Source organism: Ceratotherium simum, chromosome 1, assembly GCF_057802395.1.
Source record: "Ceratotherium simum simum isolate JZ-2026a chromosome 1, ASM5780239v1, whole genome shotgun sequence".
In the NCBI taxonomy this organism is placed as follows: Eukaryota; Metazoa; Chordata; class Mammalia; order Perissodactyla; family Rhinocerotidae; genus Ceratotherium; species Ceratotherium simum.
In genome coordinates this window covers 32,733,910-32,761,340 of record NC_141900.1, presented here as the reverse complement: position 1 = coordinate 32,761,340, position 27,431 = coordinate 32,733,910, and the positions used below count along the sequence as shown (strand labels likewise).

Sequence of the window (27,431 nt, the reverse complement as noted above, 5' to 3'; positions counted from 1 at the left end):
AGAGCACAGTGTTATAAAGTGTACACAGAGTGTCCCATCTATGATGGCAAGGTCAGATTCCCCAGTGAGACTGGAAGTACTTAGTAATGAGAGACTTCAGTCTGTTTTCATTTGTACCTCCTATAATGTCAAGAAAAATGTCCTGTTTATATAAAAAAAAAATCACTACATGGTTACAACACGGTAATTAAAATGACTTATTCAATATTTTTTCCTAAAAAAATACATATGGCTCATCATTCATTCAATAAGTGACTGCGTGTTTGTTGCTGCCCCACACAGGCCTGGGAACGTAGTCATATGACCTCTGTGAATCATCAAGAGGTAGGTACCATTATCCCTATTTTACAGATGAGGAAACTGAAGCTTAGACAATTTAAGCTACTTATTTGCCCAAGGACACAAAATTAGGAACTGGTTCAACTTGTACTCGACCCCAACTCTAACACCAAAACTCATACTGCCTTACCATACTACACTTTTAGAGCACTTAACTCCTTTGCTCTGTTCCCTCTAGTTTCATTATTATCTCAGGTGGGAGAGATGAGAGGGGAGGAGGAGGTAAGCAAGGGAGCCAGACGAAGCAAAACATCTTTGGTGTTTTTTTTGGTTTTGTTTTGTGGTGAGGAAGATTGGTCCCGAGCTAACATCTGTGCCAATCTTCCTCTATTTTATTATTCTTCTTATTATTATTTTTAAAGATTTTATTTATTTATTTTTTTCCCCCCAAAGCCCCAGTAGATAGTTGTATGTCACAGCTGCACATCCTTCTAGTTGCTGTATGTGGGACGCGGCCTCAGCATAGCCGGAGAAGTGGTGTGTCAGTGCGCGCCCGGGATCCGAACCCGGGCCGCCAGCAGCGGAGCGCGAGCACTTAACCGCTAAGCCACGGGGCCGGCCCCTTCCTCTATTTTATATGTGGGATGTCACTACAGCATGACTTGATGAGCAGTGTGCAGGTCTGCAGCCAGGATCTGAACCCGTCAACCATGGGGTGCTGAAGCAGAACACGCAAAGTTAACCACTACACCATCGAGCCAGCCCCAAAATATCTTTGTTTGAAATACATCAAAGAAACCTGGCTCCTAATAACCCCTTAAGAGAGGAGCAATTCTACTAAAAAGAAAGTTACACAGATGTTTATAAATTCCACAGTTGAATAATGACCCATTTCTCATAAACGAATAAAGTGAAAATATAGACATTTACCTGTAGGAAAAATGTAATAAAAGAAATAATTCCAAGGACGAGAAACAATAGTGAAAACATGTTACTATTCTGTCGTTTTGTTTCAGGATCCTCATCTCTGGTAAACACCTGTGAAGAAAATATTGAAAGGTTTTCAGTTCAACCACTGAAGAAGCCATTCTGGGTCTGACCCATTTCCCACCTAGCATAGGGTTCGGTGTCAAGAGAACCTTAGTGTAATGGAGCTTGGGGTTGCCTCCCTAATGCCAAACCTGAAAGTGTATGCACTCTGCCTCCCTTAGGGGCCAAGAACGGGTCTGTCACTCCTCAGTTGATCCAATACTTTTCTGCTCACACTCCCTCCTGGAGTAACGAGCGCCACAAGTGCCACAGCTCCTGTGTAAAGCAGAAATGGGAACGACGCTCTCTTCCTCCTTTGGGGGAAACTACACTGGAGGCCAATGCGTTGCTTTACAATTTGGACATTTCAAACTGTCCCAAGGTCTCTGCAGAAAATCTGCTGGGGCGGTTTTGGTGAACCAGAGAGAGGTGGTCATTCACTCAGCCCAGGGCTTTGAGAAAGAAAGAAGGTGCCTTGAGCCAGCCTTCTTTACAGGATGGCCAGATAGATAGCCAGTCGGGGAACGCCAGCCAGCTGACCTAGCACCACACATGGAGACCTTCCCCGAGATAGGGAAGACAGAGAAGAACCACTCCACAGGGAAAGAAAACAAACATCTCCCTTCACATGAGCCACAATCACTCTAGCAACAGAGCCATATTCCTAACCTGTAGAAAGCACGTAGAACAAACACGTGTCAACCTCAGTCTTTCAGAAGCTGTTCCACTTGTGTTCATCTTAACAAGTGGGATGGACATCTCACAGAGGCAGCGTGCTAGGCCTGCTCGTGTCCTGCCCAGTGCGCATGTCAGAGAACAGCTCTCTCTCAAGCCTGTCTGACACACATGTGAGGACCTCTCTTTGCACTCTGGTGATACAACAGCTCAGGAGCTTTACTCAGAGCTCAGTTATGGCAGGGGAGGGACAGTCATCTAGTCAGTGTCATTGCCTATTTCAGGGATCTGGTCCCCAGGGGCATAGGATCAAAACCAACTGCCAGAACAAAGGAAGGTTTAAAAAGGAGCTTTCCTATCACAAACCAGACTTCTGTTCTTATATCTTCAAGCTGCTTAGTTTCATATGAAGGTACATGTTTTTTGAGGCTTATGTATATAGTTACAAACAGTTCATCCTTCAGTCAGGACTCACAGGTAATCCAAAAATGGACATAAACACTTACCCCTACAATCCTTGAAAATATTACTGCAAATGCTGGTTGCAGTCCTCCACTTATAATGGCACAAAATATGCCAACTACAAAATAAGGCCATTCGGTTATATTCAGCTGCAGAATCCTCCAAAAGGAAATTGGAGGTACATTTTCATCCTGGAAAACACCAAATATTACTACAGGCTAGTTCGAAAAAGAATTGATACTTAATTGATTTAATCATGGACACTTCCTCCATATGCATAAAATTTTTAAATGAACATAGCCTATTCCTATTTCCTTATCAACTGATGGCAATTTGGCTTAAAAAAAGTGCTGACAGTGTTATATTATTCCTTTATCTTTTAAGAAATAAATGATGTATCCACAAACATTCTAACTCTTACCCGACATTTGGAATATGACAAGAATATTTACGAGAAAGGATAAACAGAATAGAAATGTTTATATTTGAAGAACCATTCTAGTCTGTCTCTTTATATTATAAATTCTAATTCTAAAATTCTTGTCCTGTAAATATCAGTCGTAAATGCTAAACCAAGTCTAAAATGTTGAGATTGTGGTTTGTGGAATACTCTAGGGGACAGGACAGGAGGATTCTGGATAACCCTTTCTTGTTCCCACTCCTAACCCCACCCTAGCCCACTAAACGAGGGGAGCAACAGCGGGAGGGTTGAAGCCATAACTCCACATCCTCCTCCATACCTGGGACTCTGTTGTACCAAGCTGTGTCTCTGGGCCTTGTTGTGCATGGATATTCTTGCGAGTTGATCTTCTTCTTCTTAGACTCGATCCTGAATCTTTTGGAGACATTTCAGTTTCACTCTTGGATTCACCAATTGCATTTTCTAATTCAATTTCATTTCCTCTTGTCTAAAATAAACAAGAAATATGCATAAGCCGGTTAGCCTCAGTTAACAAATGAAAATTAATTGCTAAACATCAGATATCAAGGAAAATGGTAATTTAAGTAATTACAGGAAAGGATAAAGTTAAATGGCTGTTTCTGCTTTTGTGATATGTTGGAAAATTAAAACCACTAGATAAGAAGACTTCCCATTGAATATGCTGAAATAACGTGGCACCCATTCCATGTATGTTATCTCGTCATCTCCTTTTCGTGGGTATTTTTGGCTCAAATTTGCTTTGGACTGGTGCTGTCACCAGACATATGGTGCAAGCCATACTGAGCCACAGTTGTCATTTTACATTTTCTCAGTAGCCACATTAAAAAATATGAGAGAGAGAGGTAAAATCAGTTTTAATTGCATATTTATTTAACCTAATGTAGCCAACATATTAGCATTTCAAAGTGTAATCAATGTAAAAACTTATCGAGGGGCCGGCCCGGTGGCGCAAGCGGTTAAGTGCGCGCGCTCCGCTGCGGCGGCCCGGGGTTCGCTGGTTCGGATCCCGGGTGCTCACCGACGCACTGCTTGGCAAGCCATGCTGTGGCGGCGTCGCATATAAAGTGGAGGAAGATGGGCACAGATGTTAGCCCAGGGCCGTCTTCCTCAGCAGAAAAAAGAGGAGGATTGGCGGATGTTAGCACAGGGCTGATCTCACAAAAAAAAGAAAAAAAACTTATCGAGATAGTTTGCACTCTTTTTCTGTACCTAGTCTTCAGCATCTGGTGTGCACTTTCTACTTACAACACTTCAGTTCAGACTAAACATTGTTCAAGTGCTCAATAGCCACGTGGGGCTAGTGGCTATCATAGTGAGTGGACAGCTCACCTTTAAACCTTTTTAAACTTTTCCTTACTTTTCTCCAATTATTCTTCTTTATTTTCCATTCTTTCAAGAGAGAAACACATTTAAAACACTGGTCTGATCCTGAATCCACCAAGTATTTTTCCCCACTCCTCAAGATAATCACGTTAAGTAACGTTTATTTATAGCACCAAACACAGCAAAATCACCTTATTCCTCAGTTACTTTAGGAAAATCTAGAGTCAGACTATACCTGCATTGTCACAAGTTTGAAGTAAATGCCTTTCTCTTTCATGAGTTCATCATGACTGCCTTCCTCCACAATGACTCCATTATCCAAACCAGCAATGACATCAGCATTACGAACTGTAGACAAGCGATGAGCTATCACAATGGTGGTCCGGCCTTTTCTGGCCTAAAGGGAGAAAGATTTGGGTTTTGAATACATGAACAATTATATGCAAAAATTAATTCCTTCAACTTATATTTCCTGAACACCAATGCCTTGGACATTGTAAAACCATCTAAGTTACATAAGGTAGTCTCCAGCTTCAATAAATGTATAGTCAATTAATAACAGTTTAAAATAAGGTTTTATTATAATAAATATAAGCACACATATGATAGTCACATATTAACATTATGTAAGCCTCTAAGTATTTCATTTGATCTCTATCAGCCTAAGTTTATAGTAATAATCAGGGGCTTATAAAAGTAAAAAAAGCCTACAGCCCAGGCATTGGGCAATCAGAGCAGACACAGGCCGGTGTGCCGTACTGGTGCTCACTAGCTAGCGATCAGTCCTGGGCATCATAATGTCCTATCTCACAGGACAGTGGATGGTCAAGGTGGACAATAAATTTGAGGAAGCAAAGTCCAGACTTCAGCATCACATTGATCTGAACTCAAATCTTAATTCTGCCATTTATGGATACCAAGATTTTATCCAAATCTTTTAACCTGTGTGAGGCTCAGTTTATTCATATATAAAATGAGGATAATAATAGTACTCATTTCTATTCATTTCTTACAGTAATTGTTATGACTAAAAATAATGCACATGAAGCACTGTGATGCATACACAGCAAGTGCTTAACAAATGACACTTATTCCTAGGTAGAAGCATTATGGAAAATTTCAAAAGCTATGTCAATGTTTTTAAATGCCCAATCTCATTTTTATTCCAATAGGGGACAGAGCGAGATAACCAGAACTTCTCTGAGATTTATTTAACCTCTGTAACTTTTGCAATGTTTATGATTTTTGTTACTCTTTATTTCTTTCCAGGAACTAGCAATAAAATTCTCAAAACAAACTAACAAAAAAACCTATCAGGATTAATATGTAAAAGAGAACTGGGAAAACTCTGAGAAGATAAAACAATAATATGAGAAAAATTAGGTGGTAGCAACTAGGAAGTAGAAAAGACAATGGATCAATTCTTTAGATGTTTTCAAGCAAAGGGGAGCATGTGGAATTCCCCAAAATGTACATTCTAAAGAAAAATTACTTTTAAATGCAAACTTTTAAAATTGTTTTTATTTATAATTTAATACATAGTTCCATTGTAGAATAATAAGAAAACACAGATGTGAAATTACAGAAAAGCAAAGTGAAGGGAAGAAAAGCAGCCACATCCCATTTACCTCTACTGTGGGTCAGAAAATTTTTAGTAACCTGCTTTTTCCTCCCTCAACAATCTATTAAGCACACTGACAGGATGTTTAAAGGAACATACAGTGTTGCTTAATTATTATTAGAGAGGAGGAGAGTTAGAACAAATATGAGTTCATCTTTGACTTCTACTGTGACACTTCACCTCAGAGCACTTTTGGGTTAAAAGGTCTCCACAATCCTTGTCCTCACAGAGCTAGCCCGGTTACCACTACATGTCAGAGACCAAGCACAGTGCCTGGCACAGCTGGAGCACTCAAATCCAATTTGGTGAATGGGTCACATGGACTCAAGAATTGCAGGAAGCTCAAACTCTGTTGATAGTCAAGGACATTTCAAGGCCTCGGTAAGTTTCCAACATCATCGGCTCCAGCCCCCCTCCGGGGGATGAGAGGTTTCTCATGTCCCAAGGACTCTTCAACAGGCATTTAGCATCTCGGAAATCAAATGTGAACCTTCAGATGATATTTTCCTCTTGTTGACAACAGTAAAACTCACAAAATAGGTTATCTCTAAGGCTGAGTTTTCAAGATCACAATGAAGACCAATTTTCATTGGAGTCTATATTTCTCATTGTGTAATTTTTAAAATTAGCAAGTACTTTTCAATGAAAGTTTATTCATCTCTACTTAAGAAAAAAAGAAAAAACACCAGAGAAATGAATAGAAATTAAACCAATAGATGCAAAGAGGCCTAATAATTTTATTTTGATAGCTGAAGGGATCACTTTAGAAGCGATCAGAAATTTTCTTTTTTTTAAATAATATTAAGAAGAATTCACAGTGGGATGTTCTTATGCTTATAAATCAGGTCGGTTTGAACTGAGGCTCACAGACCTTGTCCAGGGCCGCCTGAACCACTGCTTCACTCTCAGTGTCCAAGGCTGATGTGGCCTCGTCCAGCAGGAGGATCTTGGGGTTACGAACCAGGGCTCGTGCAATGGCGATTCTCTGCTTCTGTCCACCACTCAGCTGGGCCCCTCTCTCTCCAACCAGGGTGTCAAATTTCTACAACACAGAAAACACAGGAAGATTTAGCAAAAGAAAGAGTTAGCTCACCCTTTAAGATGGGAAGTAATCCCATAAACAAGCCAAGCCTCACAGGCAATAATGTCCAGTTCCTTACACTTAGTAATAACCAACTCCAATTTTTAAAATTATCCTGCTATTAGTTCATGCTCCTGGAGTGTTAAATCTGAAATAATCTTGATTTCTTATCTTAGGAGGTTCCTCCAATTTGTAATAGTTTCCTAACTTCTTATGCATTAGGCCAGCATTCTATTCTGTGAACCTCGAGCACGACAAAGATCAGGAAGGACTTACATTAGGCAGTTTCATGATGAAGTCATAGGCATTAGCTTCCTTGACAGCTTTCTCGATCTCCTCCACGGTGACATTTTCACGGCCATAGCGAATGTTTTCAGCTATTGTGGTGGCAAACAACACAGGTTCCTGACTCACCACACCAGTAATTTCCCGAAGATACCTTACGTTTATGGTCTTAATGTCCTGTCCATCAATGCTGACCTGAAATAAAGAGGAAGTGTGATCTTCATACACTGCAGATTTGTATCGTGTGATCTACAAGGGCAACTGCTGAGTGCTACAGCATCTAGTTCCGCAAGAGCCATCTCACCACGCCCTCCGTGGGGTCATAGAGCCTCTGCATCAGCTGGACTGTCGTGCTTTTCCCGCAGCCGCTGCTCCCAACCAGGGCCACCGTCTGCCCACTCTGAACCTTCAGGTTGAGGCCTTTCAAGATCTACCAGGACAAAAGACAAGTAAACTTAAAGGCCACTCACAGGTACTGGGACTATGAACTGACAGTTCAATTCAAAACTAGTTTTAAATATACTTTTTTTTTTTTTTTCACAATCTCTAAAGGAAAGTATCAGAAATTCTTTATCCGATACACTGTTGAATCATTGATTAATCATTTATCATTGTACCTGAACTTCTTTTCGAGATGGGTAACTGAAGTGAACATTTCTGAACTCCAAATTTCCCTTAATATTATCTGGTTTGTCTCCATTCTTAGAATAGCTGTCAATGCTAGGCTTCTAGACAGAAGAAAATTTCAGAATTTATTAGGTTACAATGACTCCTTTTAGTGACATTTGTTGAGAGTTAGGGTAAGTGATAAAGAAATCTATTTTTAACTAGAAAAACTTTTAGAAAGATGGATAAATGGCAACCCCAGACTTACGTTATCAATTATCTTGAAGATTTCATACGCTGCTCCTCTTGCGTTTGCAAACGCTTCAATGCTTGGAGATGTGTGTCCAATACTAAAACATCCCACTAACACAGAAGAGAAGATCTGAGGAATATGAAGGAAAACCATCAACTTACTTAGCGTTTACTACAATTTGTTTTCAAACTTCTTTCTTCTAACACAGCTAATTAAATTTTAAAATGGCAAGGCAACTGATGAATACTGGGTGTCAAAAACATTTTAAAGTTTAAATACTTTTCAATTTATAATGCAGAATTAGTCTTACTTGCTCAGTGAAACGATGTAAGTTCCATAGGAACCAGAAGATTAGAATAGACTAGATTTATATTTATTTAGAGCTAAGAATTTTGGTTTACATCATCAGCAGTGTATAAACGGGTTGGAAACAAAGATTAGAAGGAGAGGCAGAAGAACCAGGTCCGAATCGGATTAAGCACTAACTGGCTATATGTCTCAGGCAATTCTCCTAGGGTCTCTGCGTTTCCATTTCTTCATTTGCAAAAACAGTCAAGATTCTGTTTTCCCTACTCGAAAGGAATTGCTGTGTCAAAGGAAACAGTATATATGAAACTATTTTGTAAGCTATAAAGCACACACACCTAAGGCATTACTCTTTATCAGGTTAAGTCTTTTGGTCCTCTACCAGACTGCGCTCTCTTTGGAGTCTGATAAACAGCTTTCTGGGTTTTTCAATTTTGCCCAAATCAGTTTCTTGTTGGTAAAGACTTGACTTGGTTTCTCTTCAGGGTTAAAGAGAACTAATGCCACTATTCATTTCTTTCTAAATCACACAGGAATTAGGTTACCCAATAATTTACGTAGAAGGAGTTCGGCTAAGTGATTCTATACTCGTTTTTGCAATTAGGCCTTACAACAACACTAAAAGTTACGGCACGTCATTCCTGTCACTTCCATTTGGCAGAAGAGGTAACCGAGGCTTGAGAAGTCTAGGTGGCCGCACCAAATCATACAGCGAATAAGTGGCACAGCTGGAATCCAAACCAAGTCGGCTTGATATGAAATCCTGAGCTCTTACTATTCTGGGTGCTTGCAGTGTGCGAGGCAGATCTGGGTTCAGCGAATACTGGACTTGAAACTGTTTACATCACAATTAAGCAGAATACACCTCTTATCACAACCTAGGTTCACCCACAGCATCACTATCCTGATAAGAGCTTTTTGGTAAAAGTCATTCTTAACGAAATAGCCTCACACATTTTGGGTAAGGCAACAGTTTGAGAAACAGAATACCTGTGTTTGGCCTTGAAAAAGGAACTAAGTGACTCTCCCAACAGTATGTACTTCATTAGATCAAATTATAGATTGAGCTTGGTTTGTGAATTATTTCATTGTCTTTAAATAAAAGAGGATAGCATCAAATGGCATGCCTTATGCTTGTACAAAGGTCTAAAAGGCAGAGAACCTATAAATAGAATATTCTTTCAGGAAAGTAACAATTTATACTTGCATAAATTTACGAGGTAGATTAGATTACCTGTCACTCAAAAGAATTTGAAAAGAAGTTAAACTGGTATTTTGCCATTTGTTGTTGTGAATAGTAAATTAGAAAATAAAAGTGAAGTGCTTAGCATAGAGTCTGGCACAAAGAAATAATCTCAACAAACCAAAGTTCACGCTATAGAGATTGGTGATGTCAGTGTTATTTAGGTCACAGGATAAACTGTGCAAGGGATCTGCAAAAAGGAGAAAACTGCTGTCAAATACATCCAATTTCCTTTCCACTTTTTAACCTAATAGTGCGTGTCTCTTTGTATTATTCAGTAGTTCTTCAACGTGTATTCTCCTACAGTCAAGCCAACACCACTCAATTTCATCGGCATTTTTAATATTGATTCATATCTTAATATAGCATCACTTACAGTGAGTACTTGCCCAATAGAATATTCTTCTGAGATGACCAAGGAGGTCCCATACCAGAATGACAGGGCATATGATGCAAAGACCAATAGGTAAGCAGCACCCATAGAAACATTGACTGTAATAGCTTTCTTTATCCCAATTCTTTTAGCTTCTTCTAAATTTTTGTTGTACCTGGGAGAAGTAACAAAAACCATCACATATACTCACAAATCTTATTAAATGGGTCAATATAGCATGACGGTTATTGAGTACTTAGAAAGTGCCCAGCCCTGTGGCAGGCGTTGTACATGTATTTTCTCTTTTGTCCATACATTGACCCTATGATATTAGTTCTGTGTTAATCCCTTCTTGCAGAACAGGAAACTGAGGCTTATAGATATTAAGTAATTTGGAAGGGAGTCTTCTAAAAGCTCCTTCTCTGGCCTTAGCGATAGTGAAATAAGTGAAGTCATATTTAGCAAACTTCCAGAACTTGCACTGCTTCATACACAAGACAAAATTAGAAGCTATGAAAACACTTCCGTTTTCCCTTTAAAATCTGCATGCCTTCTAAATTTATTAATAAAATGAAGATATAATGCTAGAAAGTGCTCAACATGAGTAAGTCCTTTAAATCTCTGAACATTAAAGAAACTTTGGAGATAGTGTGCTCTCCATCCTGCGTCCCCCTGGGACTGCTGGAAGGACCAACTGAGAGGATACATGTGCGAGAGCATTACGAGAGCTTTGAATTGCTATCTAATACTTTTTACATTTAAATAAACTATATAGTTTATCTTATTTCCAAAAAGTTTATTTTTAAAATCACTGACGTGCAAAAATTATTTGGCTTAAAAATGTATATTAATCCATCATTACTTATCCATGTCCCCTTCCTTAGCCTTTCTGCACATTGCCTACATCCCTTTCCCTCTCTCAATGCTTCCCAACATTGGTCATGTCATGGCTGCTCACCACTGGAGAAAGGGGCTCGGGCCACCCAAGGCCTTCTGGCTGCTTCATAGGCTGAGCAAATCAAGATCTCAGCACATCTATAAGCCTGTAACCTGTACACAGCACAAAGGTGTGCACTGTATTCGCCAAACTTGGAGAACACCCATTAATACTTCATAGAGCAAATACAGGGAATTACACAAAAGAGGGCAAAAGCAAGGCAGCAAACAAAAAACAAAAACATTGCCGGAGACTACTGACAGATTTTCTCTCTCCAATTCTAATGACTTCAAGCTGACTCCCAGATGATAACTCTAGTACTTTTTAAACCCTTGGAGAGCAGTTAATTTCTAATGTTAAAGTTAAAGGAGATGGTGTCTGTAACTTTACTTTCATTTGAAAGGAACATAGAAGACTCTTCTGCTTAAGAAGAGAGATGTGGAGATAAGCTAACGGCACCCAGATTCAAAGAAAAAGAAGGATTTTTGCAAATATAGAATCAAGGTAAAATTATTAGAGAAATAAGACAGATTATAATTGAGCCTTAAATTTGTCTTCATCCTCTTAATCACAACTCCCTGCAGAACTTAGAACACTGCCTTGCAGAAAGAAGGAGTTCATAATCGTTGAAATGAAAGAACTTACTTCCACACAGAATTCATATTCTGAGGTCTTTAATCCATAAAAACATGACTATATAAATATTATTATTAATTTTATTTGGAGGATTTGTTCCATTAAATGTCAGCAGAGTTCAAGCCCTGCTCAGCTACAAGCATGCATTCTTTCTTGCCTTCATGACTTTTTTTTAACCAGCTACTTTACCAGTTACAAAAGCAAGCCAAATGAAATTTACGTGACCACCATGTCCCCTGATGACCAAATTGAAACAGAACTTTATAGTGATAAAATAGTAACGTATTATTAGAGTTTTTCCCTACAGAAATGTCCCTCAACTTGCCAGTTATAATCTTTGAACAAAAAATTATTTTTGAGAAACATGTTTCAATGGTGGATACATATATATCTCCCACTTCATGAGTTGATCTGAGGTGAAAGTTACTACTAGACATAAATTATACACGATTACATTTAAGGAACTTGAACGCTTGTGACTCACACCCTGTGTTCTCCTTTCTTTCATTTTTGCTTACCGAGACTAATGCAGAAATCATTTCACTCATATGTTGTTGTCCCATGCAGCCAGAAGAAACACTTGCACAGGAAAAAACAACAGTAAGGAAGAAAATCATTTAGATACCAGAAAAGATAAATGAAGAAATGAAAGGGGTAAGGAGGGAGAAGACACAAACAATACGCCTTTTACACAGGCTTTTTGATTAGCATTTCAATAAAAATGTCACAATACAAAACCAGATATTAAAATCATCCATTCATTAAAAGCATTAGTATAAAAACGGTAATTAAAGCAGGAGTTCCTAAAATGGCCTAAAGTTACGAAACAAAACATTGATATTTAGAAAAGATTCTTCTTCTTAAATATTATGAAAATATTTATCAGTGATGCAAACAGCCACTTACAAGAGCAAGGAATAACTATAGTTAAGCAAACAGAAATCAATACTAATAGGTAAACATTTGCAAACACAAGAGAGAAAGATGTTTTTAAATCAGGGGAAGAAAACTATTCTATAGTACTGAATTTAATTCATCTTAAATTCTGCTTAAATTTCCATTCCAACACAGCCAGCTTCCTCCTGCAGCTGCTAATTTGAAGAGAAAGACTAAGACCTTAGTTACTTGTGTTGGTGGAAGCAGAGAAGGGAAGAGGTAGAACGAGAAAGAAAACTGAAAGATTATATTTGGTCTAAGATAGTTTTATGAATTCTACTTCGAAAACATCCCGTATCTATGTACTTGTCACCCCTCTCCCACCTGAGGTCCTGATCAGGCCACCACAAGCCCTTCCTCCTGGACCGTTACAACAGCCTTTGCAATGTTCTCCCTGCTTCCACTCTGACTGCTCTCGTCCATTCACCAGACACTTACAGACAGAGAAATTCTCTTAAAACATAACATGGATAGTCATTCCCTTCTTTAGGATCCTCAACTGCTTCCCAGTGCCCTTGGAATAAAATCCTAACTCCTCACCATGGCCTGCAAATCCTCAAGTTCTGGCCCCACCCACCTTCGACAGCCTCTCTTCACCTCAGTCTCCCCTCACTCAACTGAGCTCCAGTCACACAAGCCTTAGAATAGTTCCTAGAACATACCAAAGTCTTTGCCACCTCAGGAAATCTGGGAGACTCTTCTATCCCTACTCCCACTACAGCAGGGTTTTCCTCATCCCTCAGGGCTCAGTCTATATGAAACCTCCTCAAAGATGCCTCCCGGACAAACATATTTAAAGTAAATTTCCCCTCCTCGTATACTCTTTGTGTAGACGACATCATGTTCACCAGCAAAAGTCTAAGTTCCACCCGTCACCATACATATGTGCCCCTTAACCTCTTTCACCCTCCCCCCATCACCTTCTCTGGTAACCACCAATGCATTCTCTGTATCTATCTTTGTTTTTTTATCTTCCACACATGAGAGAAATCATAAGGTATTTGTCTTTTTCTGTCTGACTTATTTCACTTAGCATAATACCCTCATAGTCTATACATGTTGTTCTAAGTTCTTAACTGGAGGCTCAATTCATTAATTTTCAACAATTTTTCTTCTCTTCTACCAGACACCCTAGTGGTATCACTGGACTAGGATTCGTTTTTAATGTGAAATCCTCAGCTTTGGGGAGAGATAGCTCCCTAATCCACAGAGAATTATAAATTCAGACTCTAAATGCACCTGAGGGGGAGGCCTGAGATTTTGATTTCTCTGGACAGATGCTCTCCCCCAGCTCAGAAACTAGGCAGAAGCACATAAGCTTTGTCTGTCTCCCTATGCTGGTGGATGTATTCTTTTTCTGGTCCACCTTTCCAATGAGGAAAACTGGAAAAGGATCCAAAGTTCAAACTTCTTTCTGTGTCTACTCAAACATTAACTATTTGGAAAGAACTTCTGTGAATAATCTCTCTAAATAGTACCCCCTATGACTCTAACAGTGTATTTCATTTCCCCAAATAATATTGACCTCAACTGGTATACTACATCTTTTGTTTATTTGTGGTTGTTCGTACCCTTCCCCTCTCCCTGCTAGAATGTTGGCTCCAAGAGAGGAGAGCTGTATGGATTTGACTGGATGTTTGCCTGGTCATTAGAGCAGACTTCCCATTTTATTAGTCAGACATATTTTAAGGCAAAAGCAAAGCCTTAGCACAAATTGAGCTATAACATAGATAATGCTTTCCTTTACTATGATAGGTACTTAGCCATCACAAATTATTCTCGGAGGATATCTTTGTGGGTATTAAATATATCAACAAAAGTGTACTCCAAACACACATGTGCAGTTTAAAGAATAATTTATACAGAGAACACCCATGTAAGCACAAGTGAGGTCTAGAAACAGAACACGGCCAGAGCCACAGAAGCCTCCGCCATGTGTCCCACTCTTATTAGCAACTCCTCATCTGCCCCAGAGGGAACCATTATTCTCACTTATAAAAATCCCTTGTTCTTATTTATGGCTCTACCAAACAATGTATAACCTCCCAAACAATGTAGTTGACTTTTCTTATTTCAAAATATATATATTCATAACATGAAAATACTATACTATCAGAACATTATTATAAAATATATTCAATTTTAAAGTCTGTCACTGCTTAGAAATCAATGGATCTGATAAATAAAAAATTTCAATAAATTACCATCTACACTCTCAGAAATCTAATAAAAAGGATAGTTGCAAGGAAAATGCTAAATAATACATAATAAAAGAGATCTTGAACTTTTGTACAAATGTGCTTTTTAGTTATGTTTTTATCTTCCAAATCATGGCGCATAACCCAAATCATTAGGGGCTGGGGCAACAAGACACGAACCAAAGATTAAAATGTCCCCATAGGCCAGCCCGGTGGCGCAAGTGGTTGAGTGCGCACGGTCCGCTGTGGCGGCCTGGGGTTCGCTGGTTCGGATCCCGGGCGTGCACCAACGCACCGCTTGTCAGGCCATGCTGTGGCGGCGTCCCATATAAAGTGGAGGAAGATGGGCATTGATGTTAGCCCAGAGCTAGTCTTCCTCAGCAAAAAGAGGAGGATTGGCGGATGTTAGCTCAGGGCCAATCTTCCTCACCAAAAAAAAAAAAAAAAAGGAAATAAAATGTCCCCATAGATCTTACATAAAATACTCCTTCAATCTTAGAGAATCAAGAATTAACTTGATGAGGAAAAACATTATCATCAGAGATACATAAAATATGTTTCAGCCTTAAGAAACTATTTTATGGGGCCGGCCCGGTGGTGTAGTGGTTAAGTTTGTGCACTCTGCTTCAGTGGCCCAGAGTTTGTGGGTTTGGATCCTGGGCATAGACCTACACACCTCTCATCCATCCAAGCCATGATATGATGGCGTCTGACATACAAAATAGAGGAAGATTGGCAGAGATGTTAGCTCGGGGCCAATCTTCCCTCACCAAAAAAAGAAAAAAAAGAAACTATTTTATGTCACTAGCCACCTAGCAAACCTGAGAAAATGCTTTGAATTAGCAGATATGAGAAGAGTACAGCTAGAATTATAACTTTTCCAGAATATTACCTATGCCGTAGAATATCCATGAAACTATTTAAGGGAACATATATATTGGAGAATACCCTTGTAATCAACAATGTCAACCTGAAAGGCATATAAGATGACACAGAATTTAACATTTCTATCAACTTAAAAAAAGAAACTCAAACCTTTCCAGTTCTTTCTTCTGTCCTCCAAACGCAATCACAGTTCTGATTGCTGCCAAGACCTCTTCAGCGACTGCTCCAGCTTTTGCATACGCCAAGAGTTCTCGATTAGTAAATGACGAGAGTATCTGTTTAAAAATGCAATTTCAGACCATTTAAAATTCTTTAACAAGTTAGTTTTATCTTTTGTAAATTAAAAATAAATATATACACAAATGCTGCTTGTATGTTCATAGGCACATAGAACCAAATGTTTTACTCATCTTTGGTCATGATGTTCTATTTTTTAGTATACATATTCACTTTGTAAGCCACTTTAAATACCTTTTGGACTGAGATGATCCAAAAATTAAATTAATTAAAAAATTAAAATTTTTATTTTCTCACTAAATACCTCATGGATCCTCATCTAATAAATAAAACTGGGACTTTTGGGAGATCTTAAATTTCATAAAAGGGGGTATAGACTATAGTCATTAACAAAAATAGAAAAAAAGGCATTATATTAAGGAAATACGGTGTGTGCTCAACACACAATCGCTAATGGTACTCTGGTTCAGAAGTGTGAAGGTGGGAGGCCAGAAGAACGCAGGGGACCAAGCACTGTGCTCTGACAGGACTTCCAGAAGGTTTCACATGCCAAGGGAAGCAGAGAGTTCCCTTTGCTGGTGCTCCTAAGCAAAGCAATACATTCAGCCACAGGGAGGTCTTTGTTTTATGGATGCTCTTTGATCCTTCTGTTTGCTTCCTGAGCATTAATTCCATGGAAGGAAGAGTACTGGGTACTTTTTATACACAGGATCTCACTTAATTCTTCTCAATTGGACATTAAAGTAGGTATTATTTCCCCCATTTTATATATGAGGAACCGGAGGGATGAAGAGGTTAAGTAATTGGCTAATAAGTGAAATATCCAGGATTCAAGGCTGAGTACGTAACAGCTTCAAAGCCTGAATTAACAGCCACTGGAGTGACTGTCTCTGTCTCGGAACCCAGCCACTGACATGTGAACTGGGGTCCCAGAGGGCCCTATTAGGAAAATTGGATCAACTGGCAGGGCAAGGACTAAGGTTACTATTTGTACCTGGGATGCCTAAGTAGTCAACCATCCAACTAAAGATTATACACAAAAACAATTCATAATAAAATTCTGATTAAATAGTGTTACACTTTTTCAATAAATAATTTACAGGCATTTGTGGACTCGTTTGTATAAGTAATATCAGTCTATTCCATACTATCAGAAAATCTCAAACTTGTTTTGATTTTACCAGTGCATTTCTTCCTTTGCTGAGTGTGACAGTAAAAGGAGCTATGATAGACGTGGGAATGGGTGGGTGAAGGCAAATGAACATTTAGTAACCACTAATGTAGTTACATTAACCACTAGGACACCCTCACCATTTTCTATTTTAGCCATTCTGTGATGTGTAGTGATATCTCATTGTAGTTTAATATGCTTTTCACTGATGGCTAATGATGCTGAACAAGTTTTCATGTGCTTACTTGCCATCTGTATATCCTCTTTGATAAAAAGTCTGTTCATATCTTTTGCCCATTCTCTAATGGGTTTGTTTTTTACTATTGTGTTTTGAGGGTTCTTTACGTATCACAGATACTAGTCCTTTGTCAGGTATGTGCTTTGTGTATCATTTTTTCCCAGTCTGTAGCTTATCTTTTCACCCTCCTCACATGACTTTCACAGAGCAAAACTTTTTAATTTTGATGAAATCTAATTTATACATTTTTCTTTTTAAGGATGGAGCTTTTAGTGTCAAGTCTAAGAACTCTTTGCCTAGGCCAAGATCCCAAATAATTTCTCCTATGTTTTTTTCTAAAAGTTCCACAGCTTACATTTTACATATAAATCCATGAACTGTTTTTAGGTAATTTTTATTTACAATGTAAGGTTTAGGTGGAGGTTCTTTTTTTTTTTTGTCTGTGGATATCCAATTGCTCCAGCGCTATTTGTGGAAAAGGCTATTCTTCCTCTATTGAATTGCTTTTGTACCTTTGTCAAAAATCAGCTGGGCATATTTGCGTAAGTCTATTTCTGGGTTCTCTATTGTTTCATTGATTTATGTGTCTATCCCTCCACCAATATACTATAGCTATATAGTAAGCTTCATATCAGGTAGACTTGTTCCTGTCACTTTATTCTTCTTTGTCAAGATTGTTTTAACTATTCTAGGGCCTGTGTCTTTTCATATAAATTTTAGAATAAGCTTGCTTGTCTATGTCTACAAAAAACCTTACTAAAAGTTTTTCACAGGAAATGCCTTAAACCTGCAGATGAGTTTGGAAAGCACTGACATCTTTACTATGTTGAGTCTTCCAATCCATAAACACACTATGTCTATCCATTTCATTAGCCTTGATTTCTTTCCTCAGCATTTAATAATTTTCACCATACAGATCCTTCTATGTTTTGCTAAGTGTATAGCTAAGTATTTCATTTTATTTGGAGTGATTATAAATGGTATTAATTTTAATTTAATATTTAAATTTTGGTTTATGCATGTTCATTGTTAGTATGTAGAAATGTAATTGATCTGGTATCCTGTGACGTTTCCAAACTCAGTTATTAGTTCTAGGAGATTGTTTATAGATTCCTTGGGATTTTCTACGTATAAAATTATGCAATCTATAAATACATATAGTTTTATTTCTTCCTTCCCATTTTGTATACCTTTTATTTCTTTTTCTTGCCTGACTGCAATCGCTAGATGTTCTAGTACTTTGCTGAAAAAGAGTGGTGAGAGCAGACTTCCTTGCCTTCCTTATTCCCAATTTTAGGGGAAAAGTATTCAACCTTTCACTTAAATATGATTATTAGCTGTAGGGTTTTGCAGATGATCTTCACCAATTTGAGGTAGTATCCCTCTGTTCTTGACTTGCTGAGAGTTTTTTTACCATCAATGGGTGTTGGATATTGTCAAATGTTTTCTGTGTCCATTGATATGATCATATGGTTTTTTCTCATTAGCTTATTGATATAGTAGATTACATTGATTGATTTTCAAATAATGAACTAGTCTTGTATAGCTGAAACAAACCCCATTTGGTCATGGTATATTATTCTTTTGAAATATGGCTGGATTTGGTTTGCTAATAAGTTATTGAGAAATTTTTGTTCTTAGCCCATGAAAGGTATTGGTCTGCAGTTTTCTTTTTTTGTATTTCCTTTGTCAGGTTTTAGTATCAGGGTAATACAGTCATCTATTGCTTAACAACAGGGACATGTTCTGAGAAACGCATTATCAGGCCATTTCGTCATTGTGTGAACATCACAGAGTGTACTTACACAAACCTGCTACACAGCTAGACTATACGGTACGAATCTTAAGGGACCACTGTCGTATATGTGATCTGTAGTTGACTGAAACTTCATTATGTGGGGCATGACTGTACTGACTTTATTAAATGAGTTGGAAAATGTTCTTTCTTCTGGGGGAAAGAAGAGAAAGTGTTCTCTCTTCTGGGAGAGATTGTATGAAATTGATATTAATTCTTCTTTAAATGTCTGGTAGAATTTTCTGGTAAAATCATCTAAGCCTGAAGAATTCTTTCTCAAGAGCTGTGAAATTACAAAATAATTTCTTTAATGATTACAGGGCTATTTAGATCATCTATTTCATTGTAGTTGGGTGTTGGTAGTTTGTAGTTATCAAGGATTTGATCTCTAAGTTTTCAAATTTATGAGGGCAAAGTTTTTTGTAGTATTCCCTTATTATCTTTTTAATGTCTGTGGGATTTTTAGTGACATCCTTTATTTCATTCTTGATACTGTGATTTGTGTCTTCTTATTGATTTTTTCGAAGAACCAGCTTTCTGTTTTATTGATTTTCTCTATTATTCTCTACTTTCACTTTCACTGATTTCTGCTCTTGCTTTTATTTTCTTCTTCTTCTCCTTGACTTAGTTTTATTTTGCTCTTCTTTTTCTAGTTTCTTGAGGTTGGAACTTATATTACTGATTTGAGACCTTTCCTCATTTCTAATGTAGACATTTAATGCTATAAACTTCCCTCAGCTCTTCTTTAGCTGCATCCCAAATATTTTGATGTTTTGGTTTTTGTTTTCATTTAGTTATATGTACTTTTTCCTTTGAAACGTCCCTTCTAATCCATGGATTATTTAAAAATGTATTACTTAATTCCCACATGTTTACAGATTTTTCTCATGGTCGTTCAGTTATTTGTTCTAGTGTGATGCCACTGTAGTCAGAGAAAACACACTTTATGGTTTCAACTCTTTTCAATTTATTGAGGTTTGTTTTATAATCCAGGATATGATCGATATTGTGGAATTTTTAATTGTGTATCCTGCTGTCGTTGGGTACAGTGTTTTATAAATGCCAATTAGATCCGAATGGTTGATTGTGTTGGTCAGATCAAGGCAGACAAGCTGCCTTTAGTCTAGTACTTCTATTAGTGCAGAGAGGGGGGTGTTGAAGTCTCCAACTATAATTTCTATTTATCCTTTCAACTCTCTCAGTTTTTACTTCATGATTTTTGTGGTTTGTTTTTTTTGCGGGGCTTTTTTTGGTGAGGAAGGTTAGCCCTGAGCTAAAATCTGTGGCCAGTCCTCCTCTTCTTGCTGAGGAAGATTAGACCTGAGCTAACATCTGTGCCCATCCTCCTCTACTCTGTATATGGGATGCTGCCACAACATGGCTTGATGAGTGGTGTGTAGGTCCGCGCCCAGGATCTGAACCCATGAACCCCGGGCCTCTGCAGCAAAGCATGCGAACTTAACCACTATGCCACGGGGCCGAACACTACTTCATGTATTTTGAGGCTATGTTATTTGGTGCATACACATTTAGGATTATTACGTCTTTCCAGTGGATTGATTCTTTTATCATTATGTTCCTCTTTTTTAATAGTAATTTTCTTCATACTGAAGTGCACATTATCAGGTATTAATATAGCCACTCTTTTTCTTAACTTAATGTTTGTATGGCATATCTTTTACTATCCTGTTACTTTCACGTTACCTATGTTGTTGAATTTGAACTAAGTTTCTTGTAAGCAGCATATAGTTGGGTCATGTTTTTTTAATCCACTCTGCCAATTTCTCTTTTAATTGGTATATTTAAACTGTTTCAATTTAAAGTAATTGGTGGTATATTAGCAGTTATGTGTACCATTTTATTATTTGTTTTCTATTTGTTTCCTCTGGTTCTCATTCCTCTGCTTCTCTTTTCTTGCCTTCTTGCAGGTTACTTGATCAAGTTTTAGGATTCAATCTTGATTTATTTATAGTGTTTTCAAATATATCTTTTTGCTTGTGTTTCATAATGGTTGCTCTATAATATTCATATGTGACTTATAAAAATCTACTGGCATCAATATTTTACCACTTGGTTTTCTTGGTTCAATCATCAAATATAATTTAGAAATCTCTCAGGGAAAAGGAGAGTCTATTGTATATTCCCAAATTTCTGTTCTTTCTGTTGTTCCTTTTCCCTTCCTGATCTTCCAATATTCCTTTTATCATTTCCCTTCTGTTTGAAAAACTTCATTTAGCCAGTGTTTAACACTAGGTGTGCTAGTGGAAAAGTCTTATAGTTTTCCTTGATCTGAGAATGTTTTATTTCCCCTTCACTCCTGAAGAACAGTTTTATCAGATACAGTGTACACAGTTCTTTTCTTTGAGCACTTGAAAAATATCATGCCACTTCCTCCTGGCCTGCATGGTTTCAGATGAGAAATATGTTGTCATTCAAATTGGTGTTCCCCTATAGGTGCTGTGCTTCTCTCTAGCTGACTTCAAGATTTTCTTCTCTGTCTTTAGTTTTCAATAGTTTAATTATGATGTGCTTTGGGATGGAGTTCTTGGGGTTTACTCTGTTTGGGGTTAGCTCAGCTTCTTGGATCTGAAGCTTTGTTTTTCACCAAATACTGGAAGCTTTCAGCCATTATTTCTTCCAATACTCCTTCAGCCCCACTCTCTTTCTCCTCTTCTTTTGGGGCCTCAATGGTAACAAATGTTGGATCTTTTGCTATTTTTCCATAGGTCCCTGAGTCTCTTTTCATTTTCTCTCTGTTTCAGAGTGGGTGAATTCTGTTGTGCTGTCTCCAGGTACACTGATTCTATCCTGTCATCTCCACTCAACCAGATTGAGCCCATCCATCATGACTTTTATTTCTGCTGTTTTATCTTTCACTTCTCTAGTTTCATTTTGTCCTTTTTTTAAAACTTCTATTTCGTGGCGGATATTTTCTATTTTTTTCTTTTGTTTCAAGAGAAGCTGTAAATGATTAGTGAAGCATTTTTATGACGGCTGTTTCAAAACATGTCAAATAATTCTTACATCTGATTTATCTGAGTGTTGGTTCAGTTAATTGTTTTCTTCTGATTCAAGTTGTGATTTTCTTGGTTCTTGGTAACAAGTGACTTTTTTTGTGTGTGTGTGAGGAAGATCAGCTCTGAGCTAACATCCATGCTAATCCTCCTTTTTTTGCTGAGGAAGACCGGCTCTGAGCTGACATCTATTGTCAATCCTCCTCCCTTTTTTTTTTCCCCAAAGCCCCAGTAGATAGTTGTATGTCATAGTTGCACATCCTTCTAGTTGCTGTATGTGGGACGTGGCCTCAGCATGGTGGGAGAAGCGGCGTGTCGGTGCGCGCCCGGGATCCGAACCCGGGCCGCCGGTAGCGGAGCGCATGCACTTAACCGCTAAGCCACGGGGCCGGCCCTTCCTCCACTTTTTATATGGGACACCACCACAGCATGGCTTGACAAGTGGTGCGTTGGTGCGTGCCCAGGATCCGAACCAGCGAACCCCAGGCCGCCACAGTGGAACGCGCACACTTAACTGCTTGCGCCACAGGGCCGGCCCCCCATGTCAAATAATTCTAACATCTGATTTATGAGTGTTGGTATCAGTTAATTGTTTTCTTCTCATTCAAGTTGTGATATTCTTGGTTCTTGGTATAATGAGTGACTTTATATTGTATCCTGGACATTTTTTCTATTATGTTAGGAGATTCTGGGTCCTGTTTAAATCTTTTATTTTAGGATGCAGTTACCTTGTTTCGGTTTAGTGTGCAATTCTTGGCCTACTTTCGTGAGCTGTGGTTCCAGTGGCAGGTTGGGGTGTGTGTGTGTGTGTGTGTGTGTGTATGAGTATGTGTGATGGAGAATGTCTCTGAGCTAACATCCATTGCCAGTCTTCTTCTTTTTGCTGAGGAAGATCTGCCCTGAGCTAATATCTGTGTCCCTCTTCCTCTACTTTGTATGTGGGATGCCACCACACCATGGCTTGATAAGTGGTACGTAGGTCCACGCCTGGGGTCTGAACCGGTGAACCCCCGGCCACTGAAGTAGAGTGCGTGAACTTAACCACTATGCTACTGGGCTGGCCCCCCAGTGGCAGTTTTATATTCAGAGACTTTGTGGTATTATTTTTGTCAGCGTGGTTTATCTGGAGCTGCTGGGGCTCCTAATGGCCCCTGCTTCTGCTACCTGAGGGAGTGGAAGTGGTTTCTCAAGGTCAGACCACCAGGTATCATTTGGTGCGGGAAGGGTGTGATGGTTTCCCCTATGTGTGCTCTCTAGTTGCCCCAGTGTCTCTGGGGGAGGGAAGAGAGTCGCGAGCAAACAAGTTTAAAGAGGCTTCCTGGACCAGGAGGCTTCTTGCGACTCGATGCATTCCTGTTTTGCCTTCTTGCCTCAGTGTCTCTGGGTTTGAGAAGAGACCTTCGGCTCACAGCAACAAAGCAGCTTCTCAGGCTAGGCCACATTTCTTTTTTAATATGGCTAACAACCAGAGAATTTAAGAAATTTGTTTGAAATCATACCAAAAGTTTATGGCAGAGTGAGGATTAAAACTTAGGTCTCCAGCAATAAGCCTAGGGCTCCATTTATTAAATAAACTGTATGTGAAACAATGCATAATTAATTATTGAAAGATTAACTTCCTGTCTGTTTTCTTAACTAGAATGAACATCAATACATTTTAAACAGTTTTTCAACAAATACTGAATGAAGATTTGCCACCTAACTTGCTTAATCTTCTAGCAAAAAGCAAAATCAATTAACACAAAATTAACAACAAAGCTTTTGCCAAATATTTCAACTGACGGATATAGAGATGCAATTTAACTGCCAAGAACATCATTTAAACTCTGTGGTACTCTGAGCAGCAAATCAAGAGAACCCTCAGAACTTCAGGTTCTTCCTCTGTAAAATGAGATAATACCTATACTTCAGAAAGATAACATATGTATTTCCCTGACATACTAGATGCTCAATAAATGGTAGTTACTGTTTGCAACAGTAAAACAATATCCATCCTACAGAGTCAAAAATCTAAAACTTACAGCTTGATTTATTTTGTGTTAGTCTTGGCTTTGGTTGGCCCTCCATTATTTTATATCCATTGGTCACACGAATTTGTAGTGCTTTCTCTAAGTTGTTTTGAACCCAACAGAAATTACATACTGAGACAATCTCTCCACCACAACCCACTCTTACATTAAATCAGTTTAAAATGAACACCATGCCCAGTCTTAAAAAGGAAAATAAGTTTTATAAGATCATTGTGAGGGGGTGGGGAGGGCCATCTGTACTGCTCTGCCTTTGTGATTTGGAGAGAGAACTGCAGGCTTAGGATTTACATGCATATGGAACTAGAAAGTATTTTTTTAAATTATTTTCTACCAATGCATTCAAATCTGTATAAACATAAAACCATTTACAATGCTGACAAAACTGTAAAATCAGTTTACAAATTAAACAAAATCTTCAAAACCAAAAACATTCAAACCAATAATGTTTGTTAATTGAATGGGACACATGCTGTTCACTGAACTTGACTCCATATTTGCTGTGAAAATATGGAGTCTGTCTACTACAGAACACAGCTCTTTAAGAGGTGAGCATGCCTTTTACATGAAGGGGAACATGAGATACGAGAGCTGCTTCTTTCTTTCTTTCTCATCTCTCCCCCAGATAACCACATGGCCCAGGACAGCATGGAGTCCTGGCAGGAGCAGGACACAGAGGCTGCATCTGCTTATTCCCACTGATTTTGAACAGAAGATTTAAAACTAAGGATCAAGTATAGAGTCGGGGTCATCATTTGGTAGAAACAGCCTTCCACTGTGGGGGGTGGGGTGGAGACAGTTCCAAATCTGGATTCACCTACCTTTGCCCACATGGCAGCTGACAGTCCAAGAAAAGGACTGACGGCCAAAATCACAAGGGTTAGCTTCCAACCACGTGTAAATCCTACTATAAAACCGGTGAGAAACGTTGCTATTGACTGAAAGAACATTCCAATTTTGTCACCAATTCCTTCATTAATTTTGGAGACATCACTAAAAGAACAGATAGTGTTAGAAATAAACATCAGAATTGTGAACACAGAACTTTTCTCCTGAATCTAGTTGTTTTGGGTTTGTTTTAGCCTGGGGTAAATTAATTAACATCCAAGGCTCTTGCTGGGAAATATCCCCAGAAGGCATCATGTTGTTGCTCTACTGCACACTCTCCAAGGATTTCTTGAGTCTGGCAAGTGCAATCCCTCATTCGGGGCTAGTCACGCAGGTCCACTCATGCTCTGCTAGAGTACTGGGAACAAAAAGACGCCTAAGACATGGTCGCTGTCAGAAGGACTTTAGTCTCATAACTACTTCTGAGTGATGCACTAACCTCCTAACAGATCTGATGACATCGCTTTCATTTTAATAAGAATAAGAACCACGTCTGAGTTAAACATACAACTGGGTACTTACTCTGTGAGCCGGGTGTTAAGCTCCCCAACATCATGCACGTCAAACCAGCCTATCTCCTGTTGCATTATAGCATGAAAAAACTGTTTTCTAATCTTGTGTATTTGTCTTCCAGCTGCCAGGCACCAGAATGAAACCTGAATGTAGGCAGCAACAAGCACACTAGCACCGATTCCAGCGTAATAATAGGCATACCTGAAAAACAACAAGAATACTGCACATACTCTGTTTTCTAATCCATGCCTCTTTCCCAAAAAGACCACTGATTCTTACTTTTTTAGTTATCTAGCTATCTTGCCATCCTTAACAGATAATAAGGGGTTGTAACAAGCAGAGTTGATGGTCGGCATCCAGCTATGTCTGCACCAGTATAGTGTGGAATGGTTAAGAGTGTGGTTTCTGCTTTGGCTCAAATCCCAGCTCTTAACTGCTGTGTGTAATCTTGGGCAAGCTGCTTAACCTTTCTAAGCCTCAGTTTTCTAATTGGTGAGATGGAGATAAGAATAGTAACGCAATAATGCATGTAATACACTTTTGGGCCAATGCCCGACACATAGTAAGCACTCAGAGAATGCCAGTTATTGTGAAAGACTTGTGTGGCGCCTGGGAGCATCACAGCATCAGGTAAGATCTACCATTGTAGTCCTGCCTACCTGGATTACCTCAATATCAGCTGATGAGCACTTTGGGGTGGTTTCTGCACACTGGGGAATGGAAAGAAGTGACAGAACTTCCCAGAAAGTGGAACCAAGAGATGGAAATAGTCCCCTGGCCTTCTGGGCTATTAATCTGGCAGAATGTGGATGCCAAGAGCAACTGAAAATAAAAAGTATTTTTATATCATCTGCCTAACTGGCCATCATGAATCATCCTAAAATACTTAATGAATCAGAGTAGTCCTTCCAGTTTAAACTCTAACAATAAAAATATGAGCATCTTCTAAAACTAGACCCTTGATCATCTAGAAATGTTGAATTTGTTTCCTCACTTTGAGTCTTCATATTTAAGAAAGCAAATATCTCTTGGGTTTTACTAAGCAATTAATTTTTAAGTTCAAGACAAACATTCTAAAATGAAATATAAGATATCAATAGTCCCATTTTTAAAAGTTTACTACTTGCCATTTTCAAATAAAAATGTTTGTACGAACCACAGAGAAGCTATAAAAATGGCTACACAATAACCAGAAAGTTGCTGAAGTTACTGTTCACAACTCAGTGTTCAACCCAGCAGGCATCTTGGTAAACATATCTTCCCTGAGCTACACCTTGTAATTTTCTTTTTTTTTTTTTTTGTGAGCAAGATCAGCCCTGAGCTAACATCTGTCAATCCTTCTCTTTTGCTGAGGAAGACTGGCCCTAGGCTAACATCCGGCCGATCTCCCTCCACTGTATGTGGGACACCGCCACAGCACGGCCTGACACTCGGTGTGTCAGTGCGCACCTGGGATCCGAACTTGGGCTGCCAGCAGCGGAGCCCGCACACCTAAGCGCTACGCCATGGTGCGGCCCCCTACACCTTGTAATTTACAATGTATTTGTCAGATAAGATGCAATTAGAATACTAAATTTTAGTTAATATATAACTCTGTAATTATTCATTATCCACGTGTTAATGATATAACAACAGATAGCTAAAAACAAATAGCATTTAACAAGAACTCACACTTTGAGAATCAGTTAATGTATTTTAAACCATTAGTCAATGTTTACTCAAACAAAATATATTTATATTTAAGCATTTATAAGACAATTACAAGACATTCTGTTTTATTTTCCCTAATATAAAAGAAAAAAGCTTTGCACAGGAATATGTGTAGGTACTTGCTTCTCATCTTTCAAAGTATGATCAAGTGTCTCCATTTCCTTCAGATCTACCAGATCATTTATAGGATAAGGTGGAATCATTATCTTCTGATTCACCAACTCATATATGTGGACATCTTTTATAAGCTGTTCTGGGGAGCAAACTT

General features: G+C 38.6%; 1 protein-coding gene across 1 annotated transcript in view; it reads right to left on the bottom strand.

Moving 5' to 3' along the window:
- Nucleotides 1–26,960, bottom strand: part of LOC101396112 (ATP-dependent translocase ABCB1-like) — a 65,445-nt gene extending 38,485 nt beyond the window's left edge. The window contains 14 exon segments of the mRNA XM_087434052.1: nucleotides 1,210–1,317; nucleotides 2,490–2,636; nucleotides 3,186–3,353; nucleotides 4,446–4,607; nucleotides 6,703–6,873; nucleotides 7,189–7,392; nucleotides 7,502–7,627; nucleotides 7,815–7,925; nucleotides 8,072–8,185; nucleotides 9,982–10,153; nucleotides 15,721–15,845; nucleotides 24,874–25,045; nucleotides 25,463–25,654; nucleotides 26,956–26,960. Of these exon segments, the coding sequence (XP_087290178.1) occupies nucleotides 1,210–1,317; nucleotides 2,490–2,636; nucleotides 3,186–3,353; nucleotides 4,446–4,607; nucleotides 6,703–6,873; nucleotides 7,189–7,392; nucleotides 7,502–7,627; nucleotides 7,815–7,925; nucleotides 8,072–8,185; nucleotides 9,982–10,153; nucleotides 15,721–15,845; nucleotides 24,874–25,045; nucleotides 25,463–25,654; nucleotides 26,956–26,960 (1,977 nt within the window).
- Between the last annotated feature and the right edge of the window lie 471 nt (nucleotides 26,961–27,431).